The sequence below is a fragment of the Drosophila takahashii genome, chromosome X (genome assembly GCF_030179915.1).
Source record: "Drosophila takahashii strain IR98-3 E-12201 chromosome X, DtakHiC1v2, whole genome shotgun sequence".
NCBI classification, from domain to species: domain Eukaryota; kingdom Metazoa; phylum Arthropoda; class Insecta; order Diptera; family Drosophilidae; genus Drosophila; species Drosophila takahashii.
Window position 1 is genome coordinate 8,029,019 of NC_091683.1, and position 21,848 is coordinate 8,050,866.

Genomic DNA, 21,848 nt, shown 5'->3' on the forward strand with positions numbered 1-21,848 from the left:
GTGGGGGGAGGGGGGTGGTTTTTGCTGCGAAGAGAACATAAAGTAGAGTTTTCTGGCATCGCATGGCCAGCATTTTCTGCTCCATGCCGTGCGCTTTGACTGCATCTAATGACACTAATAAAGTTGCCCACTGATGATAATCTGTCTCTGGCACTCCACTCCACTCCATTCTCCATTCTATTCCGGCGACCATCTGCCCATCCCCCAGGATTTTCTGGATTTCCAGGAGCGAATCCAGAACAGAGGCGGAAACAGAAGCAGCAGGATATGACTATAAAAAATATCCAAGCAGCGGGCTAAATAAGCTCGAATAATACACAAGACGATGCGCTTATAAAAAGAAGAATTCCCTATACAAAACGACTGCAAGAGTGCCCTAAAAATAAATAAAAAATAATAAAAAAACATATGTTAATTAAAAGAAATATTAATTAATAAATTAAAAACAAAAAAAAGATATTAAATAATTTGAAAATTATTCACCCCACAAAATATTAAATAAAAATAAAATAGTTAATAAAACGAATTAAATTAAAATGAAAAGTAAAATTCCTGGTAGACTGATTTTCTTTTCAATCCAAAAGACATCATAACAATGCGGACTAATCGCATGTACACCCCAAGGAACCCTTCAATAAAGCCTTAAAAAATACTCGAGAGCCTGCAAATTGATTGATCCCAAGATATGCAAAAATAAGCTCTACCTAGCACTCTACAAATAACTGGCCAAAAAAAAAAAAAAACGAAGCATAAAAGTGGGAATACAACAAAGTTAAGCTGCTTGCAGCACTCAATTCAAAGCAGCTTTTTGCCCCATTGCAAGTCGGGCCAATAAATCTGCTCACCTTATCGCAGGTGACTCGGTTGTCTGCCACACCCGATCAAGTATATATATATATATAGTAAAAGAGGTGTTTTTTTTTTTTAGGGGGACTTCGTCTTTGTTTGGCTGAATTTTAGGGGGTTGCCGCAGAACAATTTCAAGGTGCACTGACTGTAACAAATATCTTCATTTAACTTCCTTCTTCGTTTTTGTGCCGTGGAACATCTGGAGGTCCTGTAGCTGTGGCTCGAGGTCCTGGGCCACCGTTATTTACATTTTATGGCACACAAATTTTTTAGCTCGACGACGACCAACTGAAGCTGATGGCTAATTTAAGTTTGCTTTATTCTCTGAACCCCGGCTTTCTTGTTTAGGCAAATATTTATGATCGACTTTTATTTGGCACTCGGGGCAAGGTCGTCGCCAGTTTTCAGTTTTCAGTTTTCCTGCTTTCCAGCTTTCAGCTTCCTTGCCTCTCTGGCTTTTGACATTTCGTTTGGGTTTTCTCGGGGTTTTTCCAGGGGGTTTTCAGGGGGCTTTCGGGGGTCTTTCGCCCCAGCAAGTTTGCCAAAGTTCATTGTGGTTAGTTGGCTCTTCGCTTCGCCTCGATGTTGCACACACTGAAATTTGTTGCCATTGTTGCTGCGCTCTCTGGTATCAGCCGCAGTTGTGATTATGTCTATAAGTTTTGCCAGCACTACTTTGAGTACCCATCAGCAGCAGAGAACGGGGGGCGTATTGTGGCCCAAAACAGTCGCAAAATTTAAGGCTAATGAGTGTAGTGTCCATTTGCTAAGTAAGCCTCCTTTGAGTCTTGCTTTATGTTAAATATGTGTCGTTTTAAATTGCAAAATTATTACTATTGAATATTAAGACCTAAGACAATTTTAAAGGATTTATCCACTGGCAAATAATAAATAAATAAATGCTAACTAATGTTTAAAAAAAAATTTTTAATTTAGTTTAAATTTAATAATAATATAAATAAAGTTATATGCAAAGGTAATACATTTATATTATGACTCCTGACCCAATTTAAGATATTTTAGGGGAGTGTAGGGTAAGGTGACGAACGATTCGTTTTTTGAATGTAACTTTTGTAAAAATCACTATTTTTCAAAAGTGTAAACGCAGAAAGTTGCTTACATCTACTGAGCATATTCCTGTAAAATTCGAAATTCGAAATTCCAATGCAGCTAAATCCCACAGCGTTTGGCGTGAACCCTACTTTTTTTGCACTTTCAAAAGTTGTAGGGTAATGTGACGAACGATTTGTTCTTTAATGTAACTTCTCCAAAAATCAATATTTTTTAAAAGTGTAAAAGCAGAAAGTTGCTTACATTTACTGAGCATATTTCTAAAAAAATTTGGATTCGAAATTTCAACGTAGCCAAACCCCACAGCGTTTGGTGTAAACCATCCTTTTTACAAACAAAAAAATACATTTTTTTGTATATTATTTACGGAAAGGTTATTTTCGATACGGAAAAGAAAAAAGTAATAAGATAATACCCAAACTTACAAAAAAAAAATGGTCAAAGTGCAAATTTTTTTTTAAATTAAATTAAACTGACGTCACTATTAAAAACAACAATAAAACTGCAGCAGTAAATGTTATATGGTATTATTATATTTTTTTTACAAATAATCAACGATAACAATTAAAATTCTTGAATAAAAAAAGTTCGTCACAATACCCTACAAAAGGTTCGTCACGATACCCTACAAGGTAGACTTGGAGTAAAAACGGTGTCACTCTCAAACGGCGCAAAAGAAAAAAACGCGAGGTACCAAAAACTGTTGATAAAGATCTCATGTATACGTGCATATATTTGCCTGATTTTATTTTCCACTCATCTTTGCTCTGGCACTGCTGAAACACAAGTAAATTGAATGGGTTTGCTAGTTTGCGCACCACATTTTTAGCGAAAATTACCTCACGAACAAATTACGGGACTTCTTATTAATATTACTGTAAATACATTGTCGACACGATAAGGGGAGACGACTACATTTATTTGGAATTTTTGTCGTGACGTCATATATGAGATTCGACGAGTTCGTCACATTACCCTACTCGTCAAATTACCCTACACTCCCCTACTTAATATTATTCTACTTTTCATTGCTTGTAAATTTAAATTAACTCACGTCCCCACCATTTGACATAAAAACGTGTCAATCGGTTTATAAGATCTTGTTTAGACATTTTTCCAAATACCAGGTAAGTAATATTCGATTATTTAACCCACCGTTTAATTTTAGTTTTATTTCATTTTTATGGCAAGGGCAATTCTGGGCACCCGAAAAGCGTTGCAAACGGTGAAACTTTTTAGTTAAGCAACTTTTTCGGTACGACAGTTCTGCCCCACTCTGTTTTGGCATGTTACTTTCTGCTTTTCGGTACTTTTAATTTGTGTGTAAACCGATGCAAACCAATATTTGAACTTTTGCCATGGCTCTGAGCTCTGAGCTGAAAGCGAACCAAAACGAACCCAAATGTCAGCTCATTCATTAACTTGCGCAAAGGTTTTGTGAGTCTCGTCTTCCCTGCTCGTTTTCATTATTCCATCGGACAGTAATTCAAATCCAAATGGCAGGCCACCATAGTTCAGAGATTGTGTCTCTCTCCCCCGAAAACACACGTACATATAGAGTACAGTATGCCGTCCGACCGAAAAATATATTCAATTACAATGAGAGGGGTTTTGCGGGGTTTGGGTTTTGCGTTTTGGGTTTTGCAGTTCGAAAAGTTTGTGACATCGAAAATGTGCTAACAAGGCAAAGGGTTCTAATTAATATCGGTGGTCGGGCTAGAGTTGCATCGATATATCCGATAACAGGTGACAATGCAACTGTCGCCATGGCTTATGGGGTCGCGAATTAAATAAGTTCGATTTCAGCAACTTCCGATGCAAAATTGGCTTAAATATTTACTAGAAATGCGGGCAAACTTGGATTTTAGTCATTAGGGATACTCTTTTTTAACCTATCGATTTCGTCTTATCGAAATGCAACCTTGCTTTTGCTTAATTTATCGATTGTATTTTTATTCTTTTAAAGGCCGTTCAAACATTAATTGACAGCTTGTATTAAGCCAATAACAATGCCATTGAGCCATTGAAAATCGAATGATAGGTATTAATAATGGTATTAAAACAGATCTCTGTAAGCCAAGTCTGTTCATTAATTAAGCTGAATGAAAAAATGCTACTGCTACTGAAATCTCTCGATCTCAACTACCAGATCGCATTAGTCATCTTTTGAGAACTCAAAGCCCCTGATAATGATATCATTATTGACTTTGTTCGACAAAAAACAATACGATCTATTGATCTCGGGGAAGATCTTGACTTTGACACATCAAAGACTGCCAATTTCTTTGTTGTTGAGAGGGGAGAAAACGTTTGGGCGATCGACGAAAATAATTATACCCGAATTATCGTTGCCATTAGAAGTATTCGGCCCATCTTCGCGGGCCGCCAACAATTAAAGCCGCAGCAAAATGAAATGAAATTAGCATAAGCCATTCACATGACTCTTTCTGCTTTTCGGAGTCGCGAAGCTGCTTTTTTTCATCGACTTTTTGCAAGAGAATCAGAAATAAGAAATAAGAATAACAACAACCGCCAAAGCCACGTATCCACTACAGATGCTCGGCAACTTTAGCAACATTTCAAGATTTCTAATTCTTATTTGCCTCGCCGCAGTTGTTGGTGTTGTTTCTAATTAAGTTTGCTGTAGTGCTTGGATTTTTTCTCTCAACTTTATTTATATATATCTATTTTTTTACGTTGAAGCCTCGAGACCTGTTTTCTGTGGAACCTGGGCACCCCCCGCTAAATCCCCAGTTCAAAGGGAGAGAGAGCGAAGAGGGGAAAACTGGAATAATTCTGGGCTCGGGGGAATTTCTATTCTCGAACATCTATAACTATATGTATACCTAAACGTATATTCGATTGTATCAACACATTATTTGCAAATTGTGGCTTTAAATAATTAGCAAATAAATTATCTGTATAGAATGGAGTATTCCTGGAAAACAATCTGACGGATGCTTCACGTGAGTATCTGAGCATCAGCACCCCGAGTGCAGTTGCTAATTAATAAAAACTTAATTATCCGCTGCCCCAGCCGGAGTAGTAGTTATATTATTCGAAACGGAACTGGCTTTGAGAAGAAAATAAATTAACGTCGACTGGGGTCATTCGAATCGGGCGTCCAAAGTGTTGAAAGATTTCATAAATTAGAGGTGCATAAATCTCCTGTTTTTTTGTAGTAGGGTGCCTATAATTTGTTAGATTTTTTGAGATTTTATAAAATAAAATAAACGATTTAAAGATGTCAAAATGTAGTGGTGCATAAGTCTCTCTTTTTTTTAATAGGCAAAAATAATATTAATTTTTATAAATATATTAAACGATAGTCTGATTAATTAATATATTTTTGGCAGTTCAGGGTCGCAAGAATAAATGATACTGAAAAGCACACAAACCATTGCTGTGCAAAATGAGAAGAAACAACATTTTGACCAAGTTCGAGGCCACATAATTGAAAGCAAATACCACGTACCTTTCAATTACAAATGTTTGAAATTAATCTTGCCAATCTTTTGGGCACTTCCTCATACAAATTTTTAGTCGAGTACAAAACAAGCGGAGGCTTTCTCGAAAATTATCTCCGGTGTCTCGTTCGTTTGAAAATGTCGCTCACGTTTCGGCAATTTGTTTTCAAATTTCTGCTGCTTATTTATTTTTCCCCCAAAAGCCGGAGGGATTTCTCCTGTTCCTCGGAAAAACAAACAAGAGCCACTGTTTGATTTTGATACTGCCTAGGCGCTATGATCTCATCGAATTCAAGGCCTAAGCGAAAACCACAAGATAAATAAATAAAATGAAATGAAATGGAATAAAACACGAAACATATACGGCCGATAATTGCAATGCACGAAAATCAGCACGTTCTCGTAAACTGAAATTTAAGCGATGCGTTGTGCCCGTTTTTGCTGTTGATTAACCGATGGGAATCAACTGCGGAAGCGGAAAGCAGAAAACGGCCCAAAACTTGATTAGCATTTTGGGGCCCGAATCTGCGAAAGTGCTGCAATTGTAACTGCAATTAAAATGCAATTGTTCAAGAGCAAATCAGACACACTGACACACCCGCACGGGGAGCGATGTGCTAAACGAAAAATTCCACACAGCACAATCGAGTTTGAATTGGTTTGAATGGGTGAATTTCTATTTCTATGCCCAATGAAGGTTTAAATTGTGCACTGTCAATTAAAGAATTATATGGGAAATATAATTAAATTTAAATATAAATATTTATAACTATATATTAAAAATCCAGAAAATATAAGAAAATTCAAGTTAAAGTTCAAACAGAAAAAGCTTTTAGCTACAACTCTCTCCACGTGAAACCAAGCAATTACCCGGTGTCAATCAATTCCCCCTGCACAAATGCCAATTTCTAATTAAATCTAATCAATTAAGCAATTCAATCAAACACTTTGCAGTCGGACCAATTAACGTCCGGATTTCTCCCGGTGCATTTAGCCAATGCAAGCAGGACTAAAACGGAAAAAAAGAAAAGATTGTCATGCAGATTACCTGCGCCTGCCCACCTGTCAATGGCATTTGCATATGGATTAGGGACTTGTGAGCGGCAATCCCCCCTTCGCTCTCGATATCCTTGCGTTACCTCGAATAGTTCCACATATGTTGGTTGGCATTGCAATTTGTCAACATGACAAATACCAAAAAACTGCAGTCGAGTTGAGTTCCGGACGGATGGACGGACGGACGAAAAGACAGGTGGTAGGGGGAGGGAAAACAGCAGTTGGTAGGGAGTAAGGGGCCTCGAAAGAGACAGACAGGCATCAAGTAGCGGCATCGTCTGATTGGCGAACGTTTGCTAAATGTATGCATGAAAAATGCATTAGAGCCGCCGCAGAAACAGAAGAGCAGCACCAGAAAATGGGCTTCGGGGGTCAGGGGTCGGGAATCGGGCGGAATTGGGTGTATTGAGGGTATCCGGCTCGTAGGACCAAATACAACAAGTAGCTAGGCTATTGTGTGGCTTTTACAGCCCAAAAGGTTACCTATTTCTTAAACATTACATTTTAAAAATATGTATTTATTAGAGAAAGAAAGAAAAAATAAAACAATTGAATAATTTAATTTGAAAATATTTGAATCAAGGTAGAAAATATTTACTTTAAAATAATTGATGAAATATTTAAATTGACCTTTAAATTTACTACGATTTTAATCAGTGCACATTTATTTACTTTTTTAAATTAAATATTCAAGACACAAAATAGAAAATTAAATGCAAACATTATCAAAAATATGCCCCTCCGCCCACCAGATCCACAGGGTACCAGCCCAGTTTATAGTGCACCAAATAGACGACATCCTAATGATGACATGCCACACGGAACAACAAGAGGAGACGACGATGATGATGCTTCTGGTGCTGGTGCTGCAGCTCCTTCTGCTTCTTCCACTGCAGCAGCATTTCAATTGCCATCAGGGTTTGGAAATGCATTAGACTGAGCCATCCTTCGAAGGCTGGAGGTTGGAGGTTTCCCGGGCCCCCGATTTGCCATGTGAAGTGAGCGAGAAACAATTGAGTAAGTAGGTCTGTTATGGAGACACCACCATTCGATATAAACGGCGAAGTGCAGGATGAGCTGGCGGCTTTTGAGGACTAGTCCTTCATAAGAATTGGATCTCTGGGGCTTCTGTTAAAAAAGGGTAATTATTGTGCGATTTTAATTGCAAGCCTCTAAGAATTATTATTCAAATATCCAAAGATTTAGTATATTTTCTTTTAAAGCTATATAACTTGTTCAATATTTTGGACACGTTTCTTGTTAAAAAGTCGTTCAGTTTCTCCTTCATCTTTCTTAATCTGTTCCACCTCGCACACATCTCCTCTTTGAATGGATCCGAAGTTTCCAGAGACTCCGAAAAGTTCTAAGTTAAATTTAGCCAGGCATTCATCAGTTTCCAGCCTGCCTGCACTGAGAAAAATGTACAGTACTATTTACTAATTTTTATAATTTTCACAACTCAACCTACAAAAAAAAATTTGTATGTTAAATAACTTTTTTTTTCATATGAAAATAACTAGGGGTTAAGATATTAATAAAATTTGTGCATATGTATGAACATGCCAAAGATTTTTGTGTTGCGTTTAAATTTGGTTATCTCGCACCTTTTTTCTCCCCGTGTACCCCGCCCACGTATCTTTTGTGCTTTGTTTGGGTTTTTGTGATAAGCGGGACCCGCTGAGCTTCGTAAACTGCCGCAAATTTAAACGAGATAAATGCTGCCTAATTGCACACAGAAATGAAACTAAATACGGTGGGCGGTGGGTGGTGGCTGGTTGGTGGGAGGAATTTTCCGGGCGAAAGTCGCCGAGTGGGTGGCGAGTTTTCAAGCAGCGGGCGAAAGCGGGCGGGCGAGCGGAATGGCACATCAAATTATAAACGAAAGTTCTCAAACAATTTAATCAGCGGCAACAAACAACAAAAACATTTCACACACACACACACGCAGTGCAAGGGAGAGGGAAGACGTCAAAAAAGGACAGCAAGATGCTGGCTCCCCCTAAAAAATCTTGTAAGATCTGGTTTCGAATGCATTGCCATCGAGGAAAAGGACGGCGAACAAGAAAAAGGCAATGAGACAGAACGAAAGGGGAAAAATCCGTAAGTTCCTGGGGCGTCGAGGGGTCGGAAAACCCAGAGGGTATGGGCCAAACTGAAAAACGCAGAAAATGCAGACCAACAACAAACGGGTTGATGAGCGTTAAGGGAATGCCACTAAAGTTAAGTTAAACAAGCAGACAACCACAAATTAGAACGAGTCTTAGAAAAGCAACTTGAAGATACGTTTCTTAATTCTATATGTGTACCAGAATGCCTTAAAAAACTGTAATACTGTGGTAAAATTAATGTAAGATACTAGATAGACTCGGAACTTCAAGTTGGATTGTCTTCGTTTTAAAGAATATGATTGGGTAGCTCAAAAAAGGTCTGCATACCAAAACTGGCTGATTGAGTGCCTATAGAACCCGAGTTACAGATGGTACTGCAAGTACGAAAAATGAATGGGGGGGTTGGGATGTGCGGGAGGACAGCTTAATTTACCGCTCGACCGGCAAGCGACAGCTTCCACTTCTTCTGGTTCACATGTCTTCGTTTGCCTAACATTTTCCAAAAGATTTTCTTTGTTGTTTTCTCACATTTTTGTGTGTGTGCAACGTAACACGTTTTCCAATTAAAATTACAAGAAAATTGTTTTTTTTTTCTTCTGATTTTCTGGTTGTTATTGTTTTTGCTTACCTGTCACTGGCAAAAAGAAGAGCGTAATCCAATCCAGAGAGAGAGAGTGAGAGCGCGAGAGCGGCACAGTGCGATAGAGAGAGAGAGAGAGAGAGCGAAAATCCTTGTACTGGCACTTTTCTTTAAATTTTCTTAAATAGATCCTTCTGTTGTTGCTTTCTTGTTGTTGTTTCTTTCTTGCAGGCCAAAACAACAGGTAAAATCGAGAAAATGTGGGAAAACAGAACCAAAACAGAAACCGAAAAACGGAACAGGCAAAAGGGCAAACACAAAAACAGAAAATAAATGAGAACAAAACACAAACTTTGGCAGCACTTGAAAAAAAATCGTTTTCCTTTTGAATAGAGGGACAAATTTTCTCGATTTATTTAACGAGCGCGTTTTTGTCGGGGCTTTTATGTGATTCTTTTGTAATTATTTAAATTTAATTGCGGTTGTTTTTTATTCGCTGGCGAGAGCCGCGTTTTTCGAACTGCGACGGCGCGCCTTTGGAAACCAACTGAAAAAAAACACACGCTCTGAAATCGCTGAGCGAGAGAGGGAGAGAGCATGGGTGAAAGAGAGGGAGAGAGCGGCGACGTCAGCGCGAGACACGTATGTCGTTCAAGTCTTTCGTTTTGGTCGTTCTTGTTCTTGCTGCTGCGTTGGCGCAAGCGAGAGAGAGAGAGTTGAATTTCAGGTGTGGCAACCGGCAAAATCACAAAAAAAAATCTTTTTTTCCGTACAAGTACACAAGAGACAGAGCGAGCGAAAGAGAGAGAGGGAGACGAAACATCATTATGATCTGTCGGGAACTTAATGAGAACAGTTTTACATATGAAGACTACTTGTTCTTGTTTTTGCATACCGATTTTCGACCTATATAGCTTAGAAATACGTATACAGGGCTTAAATTCTTTGAGTTGGCGGGCCCAAAAATAGAATTCCATCAATCGGAATTGAAATAACTAATAAGGAGAATCAAAAACCTTTTTCAAATCACTTTTAACACTTGTAAAGGGTTAAAGAATCACTTATATTATAACAGAGATTATTAGCATTTAAAAAAATATAAGACAGTTTCGAAACTCATCAAATATAAAATCAGTAATCTTTTTCTTTTTTTTTAACATTTAAGAATTAATTTCTTATAAAAATTATCTCTTAAAGTATAAAATTACGTGAATTTTGATAAGAAAAGTTAGCGAGATCCATAGGTTGTTGGCTTTAAAGAATTCTTCAGAAGGAGGTTTCAAATCCTCATTTTCTTATCAAGCACATGTCCCAAAGAAGCTGTCTTAATACCCCAACTCTAGAAAACTGGAAATATGTGGTTAGTACCAATAAATTTGATCTTCATTATTATCTCTGGTGGCTTGTAGATTCGTGGTAGATTTGTTATGGATTTGTAATACTTTTCAAGCGCATGGCATGGATTCTTGGCTCGGTTTCTTCTCCCTCTCTCTCTTTCTCTCTCTTGAAAATCGGGTCGCTGCTTAGTTATTCCACACAGGTGTGAGTGTGTGTGATACCTGTTTGGACACACACACATCGTCTAAGCCAAGTTGCCTCTTTTCACCTTTCCTTTGGCCATCAAATTCCGCTCTTACTCTTGCTCTCGCTCTCACCCGCTCGCCACCTCTCTTTCTGGCCCACCTTCTTCAGGTGGGAGTGGGAGGGAGAGGGCGAGTGTCGCAAGTAGCCGAGATTCGATTCTTCTTCTTGTTTTGGCTGCCTTTTGTGCTCGCTTCCTAATCCATTAACTTCTCTCTCTCTCATTTTATAGCCCTCTCTCCCTGTCTTCTATGGATTCGTTCTGGTAATTCTTCTTCTTTCTCCACCATTAAATGATGACGACGCACTGCTACCCAAGAAGAAGAACCCAATCAAAAAAATAAATCAGAATTCAAAGATTTTATTAAAATTCAATCAATCAATCGCATAAATGACAGTTCGATCTTCGCAATGATGAATGAGTGATATCGGATCTAATATCTCGGCAATATCACCCACTCCCAGCCGGCTTATGGAAACCATCGTTTTGGAACTAGTCAATATTCATTATATCAAAAAATATTGATTTCTATTCAAATACTTCTATAACTGGAACCCCTAGTTGGAAAAGTTCAATAGTCGATTATACGCATTCACCCTACATAAAAAATAATCTCATAAATATTCTGAGCATATTTTAAAAACTTTATTAAAATAGCTTATGAATCATGCACACTATATTGAAAATATTATCATGATCAAAACACGTTCAAGCTAAATGAAATCACCCCCAACTAAGATCATAACGTGTTTATCTACGTAAATCATATTTTTTTGCAGAGAAGATCTGATTGAAACGTCATTGATAAAAGCGTTTTTCTAGACAGCTTAAAACACACACACACACACACACCAAATTGATGACCAATTTTGGTGACAGGTATTTTCTTTGTGCGACGTTGGCCATATAAATAATGTGTGTATTTTTTTTTTTGCCACGCTCAACGATCAGCAGCGACAACAATTTAGAAAATTAGTTGCACACTCAACGAAACTCGTTCCATTGGCTTTCTAACCGGCAATGAGGCAAGCAGATCGGTGGTACAGTTAGCGGGGGTCTCTTTTAGAGGGGGTCTCCAGGGGGGTTACGTGTGGCAGGGGGACTCTCCCATTACATCTGCATATGTGGCATGCAATTGGATCTGCCTGGCATATTCCAGATTGCCATTCGATGTGAGTTGCGGAGTAAGCGAAATGCGGAGAAAAAATCGAGAGCCCATGGAGACATGGAGAATTCTCGAGCGGGGGAACCAGTTAAATTGGGAGCTCCAGTTGCTAGGGAACTAGTATGGGGCTACGACCGACGTATCAATATCACATACCATCGATATCTAAGCGATAATTTTTGCATTGGTAAAACATAAGAAAATAAATAGAATGTGAGATCTTTCAGGAATATTCCTAAAAGTCTTTAAAAAACATTTCAAAAGTGTTTTGAACATTTTTTAATTTTTTTAAAAATGTGCAGGAATATTAACTGCCTAAAAATATTCACAAAATTTATAAGTCAATTTTCATCAGAAAAAATCCAACTTATAATAAAGTTATCAGTTGAATTTTGTCGGTAACAAAAGATCAAGTGTATATTTACTAGATTAAACCAGAAAGTTTGATGGAAGCCACTAACAAAAACTCGAATAAAAATTGTCTCGCATAAAATAATTTTGGATTTTCCATGTGAATGCATAACGAATGGTTTTCGGAAGTAGTAATAGCTCTAGAAATATTTTCGAATATTTGGTTTATTCGTTTTTGTTTGGTTTTTGTAATAACTCAGGCCAATTTTACACTTGGACTTTTCCCAGCTAGTCAAATTTGCTCTCGAAGTGGAAAACTTTCGACTGTGAGTGTTTCGGTGTGTTGTGGCAAATATATAAATTTGTGAAATTGTCAGTGCCACAAGCAGAGATGATTTACCGCCCCGGGGGCCATGCCAGCGACTCATTTATCAAGCAAAAAATAAAGAAACCCGAAAATGAAGAGAGTTCTAAGTTGCGACTGGGAAACTTTCACCGGGTGCTTTTTAACCGGGGGGTAACCGCGAAGTAACCGGGCGGTAACCGGGCGGTAACCGGAGGGGCAAGGAAAAGGCGAGGAACTTGAGAATGGGAAGTCGTAGCAAATCATTTTGAGGGTCTGGTCTCAAAGTCTCTGGGTTTTATCCTGGCCAAGTCATAAACAAATACGCCGCTGCCGTTTTGTTTACATTTGCAATGTTTGGACCCTCGACCGCCGCCGTCGTCGTCGCCTTTTGGTTTTGGCCAGAGGTCTCTTGGCCAGACTGGTTTTTCTCTGGCCAAAAAAGGAAGTTGCTCGTAAAGTGGCGAAAGCCGCCAACTGACCCAACAACAAAGTGTGCAAAATACAACAATACAAAAACAACAAAAAATTGCAAGAAGAAAAATCGTTAAATAAAAATAATAAAAGCGCTTTCTTTCTGTCTGCCCCTTTTGTTTTGCGTTTTGGCCTGCGTTTTTTTTTTTTTTTCTGCGATTCGAATTATGTTCCATATTTTCTATTTCGATATTTAGCGATTTTGATTTTCACTGATTGGTTTTTATTTTATACATTTTTTTCTTTTCTCTTGCACAGCAAAAAAATTAAGAAATATTTACCGCACTCACTCGAAAAAAAACTCGAAACACTCAACAGGATTTATCTTAGAGAAGGTCTTTCTTTCGTTCAGAGTAGCTCCGTTTACTTTCCGCTCTGATATATTGTTGGTAATATGTTCTGGCTGCTGTGGGCCTCGATTCGGGTTCGGATCAGAGTCAGTATGGCGCACTGTCACCAAAGTTAGTTAGTTATTAGCCGCGCTGGCTGACCGTTCACGACGACGCTCCGCGAGCGACTGAGGGACTGAGCGACTGACCAGCGGATGCCAGCGGAGCCAAGGCGCCCCGCCAACCGACCGATCGAACATCCAACCAGCTGGCCGACGAGCCGCCGAACATGTTGCGTTGACTCCATCGGAGTAGGAGCGCCGCTTTCGAGGGGGGTCTTTCCAGAAAATAAACCCATATTCATCAACTTACAGTTACCATATCATCGAAATAATATATATATTAATTTTTTAAATAAGAGTCAGAAATATAGCCCATTCATTAAATAAGTTAACAAGAGTCAAATTCAATTGGAATTAAAAAAACTTATTTTGCAAGTAGCTTAAACACAATTTAATGAAAATTATACCAAGACAAAATCTAACATTTTCTAATTTAAATGTTATGGATTTATTTGATGATTCGTAGAAACCTAAAGTTTTTAGGGTCGAAAAGTTAGGGGATAATGGTTAAACACTGTTTAATTCTCTCTAAGCTAAATAGAACAAAAACAGTTTTAGCCTTAGTTTTGTTTCAGTTTTTCTCGTTTTACTATTTGTAAAATACAAAATTATTGTGCTTACAAAACAAAAAGAGATAAAAAACTTTTTCACATTCCAAAAAATTAAATTAAATTATTTAAAATTGCTTCGTACGAACGAAGAGAATTTTGGTACACCCAATATCCTTGTTCAAATATTTATTAATATTACATGCACCTAAAAAGAAGTAGCCCCCCTCTACACCTGTGACACAACGCCACATGCAACATGTTGCATGTTGTGTTTTCATTCAGCAGCAACATGTTGCTGCCACAGTGCGTGGTTCTAATTGACAGTTTTCCTTTTCGTGAACAACTTGTTGAGTTTATTGTTGCCTTAATGGGGTGCTTATCTGCATCTGCCCCGCCATCTCCATATTTCCATATCTCCAGGCCCCCACTCTCCCCGCCTCGCGGATTATTGGAGGACAATATTCCCCGGGCACCCCGGGTAAATTGACGATTTGAATATTTACATAAACGATTCTGATTACAATTGAATTTATTATTTAGAGCAGCTACTTAAGCTGCTGACTCGCTGTTCCTTGGGTAGGTGGGTATACATATGCCTATGTTTATATACACATATGTGTATACTTTTGTCGACTGTCGCTTGGCAAATGATACCTTTCTCAGAAGAGACTTCTGTTTATTTTTCTTTTCGAAGGCGAAATCTCGGCACGTAAACAATTGCATGTTCGATGTTGGCAGCAAACGCGGCTCGAGTTGCAACTTTTCCGGCCCTTCAACAGGTTGCCTGGGTCCTCTGGGAAAATTCAAAGTCTTCCGAGTGTTATGTAAATTAAAACAATAATGGGATACGTATTTATTTAATTTAGGGTGAGGTTATAAAATAATATGCTTTAAAAGTTAAAGTTTTATTCTGCTTGATAAAAGAAAAATAATGTAATGTAATATAATATAATTGATACAACCACTTTGCGAAACATTTTTAATTTAACAATTTTCTTTGTTGAAAAAATCAAAATCTGTTTTACAGTTTAATAAGGAAGTTACAGTGTAATTCATAAAGATTAGTAAGAGAATGGCTATTCACTTTTCGAGTGTATCGAAACTATTTTGAGGAACCCTTTTCACCGCCTCGTTCCGCGGAAAATCGCCATAATTGCCGGCAAGTCAGTCACCAAATGAACAGCTGTTTCGGCTCTTAAAAACTTTTCCCTACCTTCTGGCGTTCCGCATTCTAGGAACGGGGAATGGGAATCGGACAATTTGAGGCTTTTTAACGGTGGAAAGCTGTTTCGCCTATCAGGTGGCCAAGTAGAAAAATATACCCTATACGATTCAAATGCATTTCCAGTCCCAGCCAGATCGTTTTCAGAGACATCACCGAACGTTACGGATTATTAAGAAACTTTGTTATCGCTAAGGTAGCGTAATTCCCCCAAGCCCTATTCCAGAATTCGAATTAAAAACATTATCATTAAGATATATTATTGAGTGTGGAGGGGAATGTATTTAACAAAGAAGCAAACCACCTTTCATGCATAACTCAAAAGCGTGCAGTTCTTATTTATTTATCCAGAGATTCTCGCGCGTTTTAAGACCAGGGTCACTGGCGAAAGCGTGACCCGCCCGAAAATAATCAAAATAAATGTATTAACCATCCAAAAGCAGCCGTTGAGCATGTTCTCGAGTGGCGGCGCGCCAAGGTCGCTCACTTGATCGCAATTTAGCTCGATTTGTCTGCTTAATAAATGACTGAAACTCACAGATATTATGCACAATTATTACAAATAATAAATAAAAAAAAAACCCAAACTCAAAGACTTAATGTTCATCATATGCAACGTTTTCAATTTTCAGTTTTCGCAGTCCCAAACATTTTAAGTTGTGTTGCTCATCACAGCCAAAAGTAAATAAATATAAATATTGGTCTTTATTTAACATTTTTTGAGATAAGCCAAAGATTTGATAAGAAAAGTATATATTTTGACTAAGGGAGAGGCTTTTTACATATTATTTAATATATAATGTAAAGTATTTAATAAATAACTATTTAATATTTAAAAACTATAAAATTTTAAAATACTACGCAAATAGTAACTGAGTTTACACAACATTTGCTCCCTTTAATCGGATCTCTATAGAATTATCGCGTAGTCCATCGTGTATTTTGTCTCCAAATTGGTTTTAACTATTGTTCCGGATATGTAATTGGATCCAACGGAAATGATATAAGGCAAATTATTGGGCGGCAACAGGTGCATGTGAATAATTGGAAAAGTTTGACAGGTTAACACGGCAAATATTTGTTAACTGGATTTCTATTTATGGAGCAAGAAATTTTCCACGTCAGCCCTAGGAAATTGTTTAAACACATAAATATTTATTTTAATTTATTAAAACAAAAGCATTTATATTATTTAAAATAAAAGCTTAAATATTCAAAAGGCTTTTAGCAGATATTTAAATCTAATAACTGGTTTTTGCCAAAAATAAACTTGAGCGTTTACTACTTTTAAAAGCTACCGCTTTTGAGCTTTAAGCTGTGTAGAAAGATTATAACGGTGACGTTATTTTTACCGTTATTCTACTTTCTACGCTTTCTTTCAGGTGGTGAAATATCCACTAAAAGCTTTCCATTTCCCTTTTAGAGCTTATGTTAAACCTCTGGAGCTTTTCAAGAAATGTTACACCAATGTTAATTTAAGGAAATCGTTTTCTTTATTTAATCTTTGTATTCTTAAGTCTACTGTAAGTAATCGTTTTAATTAGTAATTTTAATTTCTGTTGTGGATTCTATTCTGCGCTTTCCTCCGCTTTTGCTTTCTTACGTTTCTTTATTCTTTATTCTTTTGCTTTAGTTTAGTAATAATATTCATTATAAGATACGAATAATCTCAAACACAATAGAGACAGAGACAGAGCGACACACACATATTTGTATTCATATCATTATTGCTAGGACACAAAAAATAACGATTTTCAAATGAGTTTTTAATAAAAAAAATTCACAAAGAGTGCCAGCCCGGGAAATGCTTTTGTATTGTTGGGTTTTGTTCCTTCCAAAGTTCTTTTTTGAGAATAGTATTTTAAGGCTGGATTATTTGGTTGGCGGGTACAATAGATTTACAAATGGATTTTAATGAGATTCTGGAAACTTCTTGGTAAATAATCCTATAGTTTCTGTAATGGCTGACACAACTTCGTTTACATATATATCCCCGATTTTTTTTTGGCAAACATAATGGCGAACTACGAGTACGTCTAGTGTTTAATTCATCTTAGCTCGACCTACAAATTATATGTATAGAATATAATCTGCAATATATAGGCATATCTTCTGTATATATTTCTTTAAGTATATTTTTAATATTTAAAACTCTTTGTAACATTTAATAAAGTTAAACATTGATTGCTCTTGCGTTGTGACAATAAGTTACTATATAATCATATAATCAATCTGTCAGTATGTATACATATAGTTCATTTCTATAAATATATCTTTTACCTCCTTGGCTTCTCATAATCATATATATTTTTGCCATCGTCTCGTCTTGATTATCCTTGACTATGTTTAATAATAAAAAAATTCACTAGTTTTGTTTTACACACACGTCTTTTTTGTATTTTTCCTTCGTCGTCCAGCGACATTTTCTCAGGTCAAAATAGAGGAAGGGGATTTTTCTTGTTGGGTATTAGGTGTTTTTAAGTTCTCTCCGCTCTTTTCTGTGATGTTCGGGGACATTTTTCATCATTTTCCTGGAGTGCTAAGAAGGCGCAATCTCGTTTCCGGTTCGAACAGAGGAACACGAAGATAAAATTAAATATTCCAGTATTTTGTTATGTACATTCTAAATATTATTATGATGGGGATATACGTATATACCCTATGTTTATGTGTTTATGTTTACTCTATAAGCAATAACAACACCGAGACTTATTTAAAAGAAAACTCCATCGACTTTAGACCATGATGATCTTTTTAATTTCAATTTCCATTCCAAGTTTCGGGTAACTTTTTTTTTAACAATTTCTAGAGATTTGAAATCACTCAAAAAGATTGTCTAGGCTTTAAAATATTTTTCGTAATCATTTAAAAAAAAACGCATTTTTACATAACAACATTTTATATAAATAATTTTGTTGACAAAATAAATTACTGCTAAATTAAATGCAATTTTGAATAAATTAAAATAACTAAAATAATGCCTAAAAAGATCCCTTTATTTAATAACATTTAATTGCAATATTTTAGACAACCTTTCGGGTGATTTCAAATCCTCTAATAGCTGGCCACAAAACCGAAATAAAATTGATGAAATCTTTTTCGTTATGCAAGTAATATTTTTTTCTTAATTGGGGCTTCGGATTTCGGGGTTGGCTACTCGAACTAAAGGCTGGCTGACCTGCTGGGCTGGGCAAGCAGCAAGCCCAGTTCAAAAATAGTTGATTTTCCACTTCGTTTTATTGCTGGTTTGGCGATAAATCGTTTGCTCTTAGCCTAAGGTTTTTATTTTCTCCACTTTAGAGTTTAGTGTTGGGTCTTACACTTCGGTTTTTATTTAAGGTACATGGTACATTTGTCAACTCTCTTGAATTTTGATTGCACTTGTTGATTGAATCAATCGGGGGCTAAAAATGGTGACCGCACACAAAAAAAAAACTTGGTAAAATCAACTGTAATAATTGTCAAACAGGCCCCAACCAGCAAAATTGTCAATTCTAATAAGTAAATAGTCATTTCACAACAACAAAATACACACAATTAGCAAAGACACAAACCCAAAGCAAAAACAAAATACACGTAACTATTTTAATAGTTACGTGACTATCTTTGTTGGTCTATTTTACCAAGCAAATTTTTTTGTGTGCGGGTAAGCTGGAAAAACAAGCTAGATCGAAAAAGCACCTGAGGATTTCCACTTTCTGTTTCATAGATAAAAAGTCTGTGGGATTGCATCTTAGTATCTCTGTTATTGGTGGTTTCTTCCATGCGGTGGTTGTTGGTTCACAAAAATCTACACGACATCCAAAAAATGAGGAGTAACTAGGTCCTAAGTAAATAGTTATTTTTAAGTCGCTTTTTTCCGTATTTTTTGTCTTCGTTTTCGCTAGTTATTCACTAATTTATCAATTCCTGAATATACAATATATAGATTTAATTTCATGTTGTAGTATAGATTGATTACATAGAGTTGTATTTTGCTTTTTAATCGATTGATGATGGAACCTGTTAGAAGAAGAACGGAGAGAATTGATTTGATTTAATTTAACGTTAATATTTTTTTTTGATAAAAATTCAAAACTATGTGAATTTCTTTCAGCAAAATAAACTAATTAATTAAGCAAAAGTAACAATTAAAATTAAAACATATATTAAATGATATATATTGTAGAATCAAATCTTCAGCAGATTGTAATTCATAATAATTACAAAATGGTTTAATTTAATTTTTAAAACAGACAAATAAAATTAAATCGTATATTTTAGAGCTTAGATGCCTTAATTGTAGAGTCAGCTCTTCTGCAGAGATTAATCGTTAATAATTTGCAGCCATCTGTTAGAAGCTGTAAAGCACTCCGCTCAAAGGACACTTGGTAATTTCAGGCCATTAATTTTGCCCTGCACGATTATCGTGCTTAGCGAGGAGGACAAATGCTGATGTTCGCCCACATTTTGCCAACCAAATGGCCGTCGGCAGTCGGCTAAGCTAAGCGCAGTTCAGTTGGCAATCGCAATCGCAATTGCATTTTGATTTTCTATAATTAGTTTCCGGGGCGCCGACTGAGTGGAATGGAAATGAAATGCAAACTAACACGCGTTTCAATTAAGAGCTGCTGCTGCCTCCCTTCCCCTTCCTTCTGCCACGCCCACATTAAATTAGCCAGTGGACAGTGGACAAACCATTAAAAACACGAGCCATCTCCTTGGTCATGGCATTGGCATTGTCATTGGCATTGATGCAGCTGTTGCAGCAGAATATTACTCACACGCCACGTTGGCCGAACTAGGAGGAGGAGGAGTGTAAGGATGCTGTGTCCTCGTCCTTGGCCCCCATTTTTCCCAACCACCCACAAACCCCTTGGTGGCCTTGAGCCAAAAGCTGCATTTCATTATGTATGTGTTTGCTGTGCGTGTTTTTTATGTTTTTCATGTTTAGCTGCCCGGCAGTGGGATTATTAAAAATGCACACAGCCCATTGACAAATGTCAAAAATAAAATGCAAGAAATTCAGAAGAAGAAAAAAAATATACAATTTTCCTGCTGGTTTTACCCAGGCACTTCAGACACCTGCAATTAACGGGGACCCCCTTCGAAAAAAGGGTTCCAAATAATTTGTGGTAAATTATGAAAAACTACGCCGGAAATTGTGGGCTAAGCGATTAAGTTTGAATTTATGCCAAAGAAATTGTTTCGAAAGGTATATATAATAATAATAAACTAATATATTTTAAATACAAAATTGTAGAATATAATTGTAAAAGTAAAAAAGTTGAAAAAACCCGTAATATTATTTTAATATTGAACTCAAGGCAAAGTATAAATTAAAATCAGTAATAATAGTAAAAATAACATTCTTTAAATAAATAATTATAAAATATATATTTTTTAAATAAACTAATAAAAACACAAAGATATCTGTAATATATTTTTTAGCATTAATTTAAAAACAAATTGTAAATTAAATTGAAAAAATAAAAACAAAAATCATTTTGCCAATGAGTTGGCTGAAATAGCGAAATGAAAGATAAAGGTTTCTGGAAATTGCACTTACTTTGGGTAATTGTTCCTTTTTGACCATTCGGGAATTATCATTGTTTCGAGGAAGGGTTTCGAGTGTGTTGCGCTATCTTTGTTTTCCTTTGTCCTTCTTCTTTAACACTCCAATTAAATATTATTTGCAATTATCCTTGCACGAAGGGGGTGGCATATTTTTTTTTAAGTCGTAAATGTGGGCGATGGGCGGCGAGGGCGGGCGACATTTGTGGGCGTGGCACATGGCACAGGTGTTAACCGAAATTGCTGGCAATCAAAATGGTCGCGATGCGTTTTTCTCTGTTGCTTTTCACCGACTGCTTTTCGTTACGTTTGTATTTTCCCGCTTTTCCTTTTTGTTTTTCTTTTTTTTTCGACCAATTCTTTTCATCTTAAAACCGCTCGCCATCTCGCTCTTTGTTTAACTGCAGTTTTTCATTTTCGAAGTTTAATATTTTCTTTTTTTATATTTTTGGTTTCTGTATTTTTTGTTTTTTTTTCTGTTCCCCCGCCCACCATTCTTTGCCATTTTCCGTGCGATTTTTTTCGTGCGGTTTTGTGGTTTGTTTGTTTGCTTTATGCGGCAGCCGCGAAAAGCAATTTCCCGGCGGAAAATCGGAGGGGGCAGAGCGTTGTGTGGGTTGGTTGGGTAAAAACACGGAATGTTAATAAAGGTCCAGTTGCAGTTCGAGTGGCGGAGCATCCAGGCGTTTGTTTGAATTGCTCAGTGTCCATCCAATCCATCTGTCCATCCATCCATCCATCCATCCATCCCTCCATCCATCCCCCCAGATGTCCTGCGTATCCTCGAGCCGCTTATGTCTGCACGGGCACATTGCTGTCGGCCTCCTGCAGAACGGGCGCTGTCCAAACGCCGCTGCCGCTTCGCGTCTTCCGCTGCTGCACGATGCCGTCCATGATGTCCAGCTGCAAGTTGTGCACGCTGCCGCGATGGTCGGTCAAAGGCGGTCCAGCGATGACGCTGCCCCGGCGACTGCCACTGTAAAAAATTTTTAAATAATAAATTAAGTTTTTATATTTTAAAATTT

The 21,848-nt window shown here is 37.0% G+C and overlaps 2 protein-coding genes across 6 annotated transcripts in view; both read right to left on the minus strand.

Moving 5' to 3' along the window:
- The window catches only part of mgl (low-density lipoprotein receptor-related protein megalin), a 148,543-nt gene extending 134,977 nt beyond the window's left edge, over positions 1-13,566 (minus strand). For 3 of the 4 annotated variants that reach the window (XM_070219215.1, XM_070219216.1, XM_044396282.2), the window contains exon 1: positions 13,337-13,566. The gene's annotated coding sequence lies outside the window, so the exon portion shown is untranslated. Of the gene's footprint in view, positions 1-13,327 lie in introns of all 4 variants that reach the window. The other variant, XM_070219217.1, reaches the window with a different exon arrangement.
- A 5,348-nt stretch (positions 13,567-18,914) lies between these two features.
- The window catches only part of LOC108068097 (uncharacterized), a 49,346-nt gene continuing 46,412 nt past the window's right edge, over positions 18,915-21,848 (minus strand). For both annotated transcript variants that reach the window (XM_017157501.3, XM_070219254.1), the window contains exons 3-4: positions 20,819-21,799; positions 18,915-19,272 (exon numbers count right to left, since the gene is read on the minus strand). In XM_017157501.3, the coding sequence (XP_017012990.1) occupies positions 21,616-21,799 (184 nt within the window). In that variant the 3' untranslated portion in view covers positions 18,915-19,272; positions 20,819-21,615. The remainder of the gene's footprint in view (positions 19,273-20,818; positions 21,800-21,848) is intronic.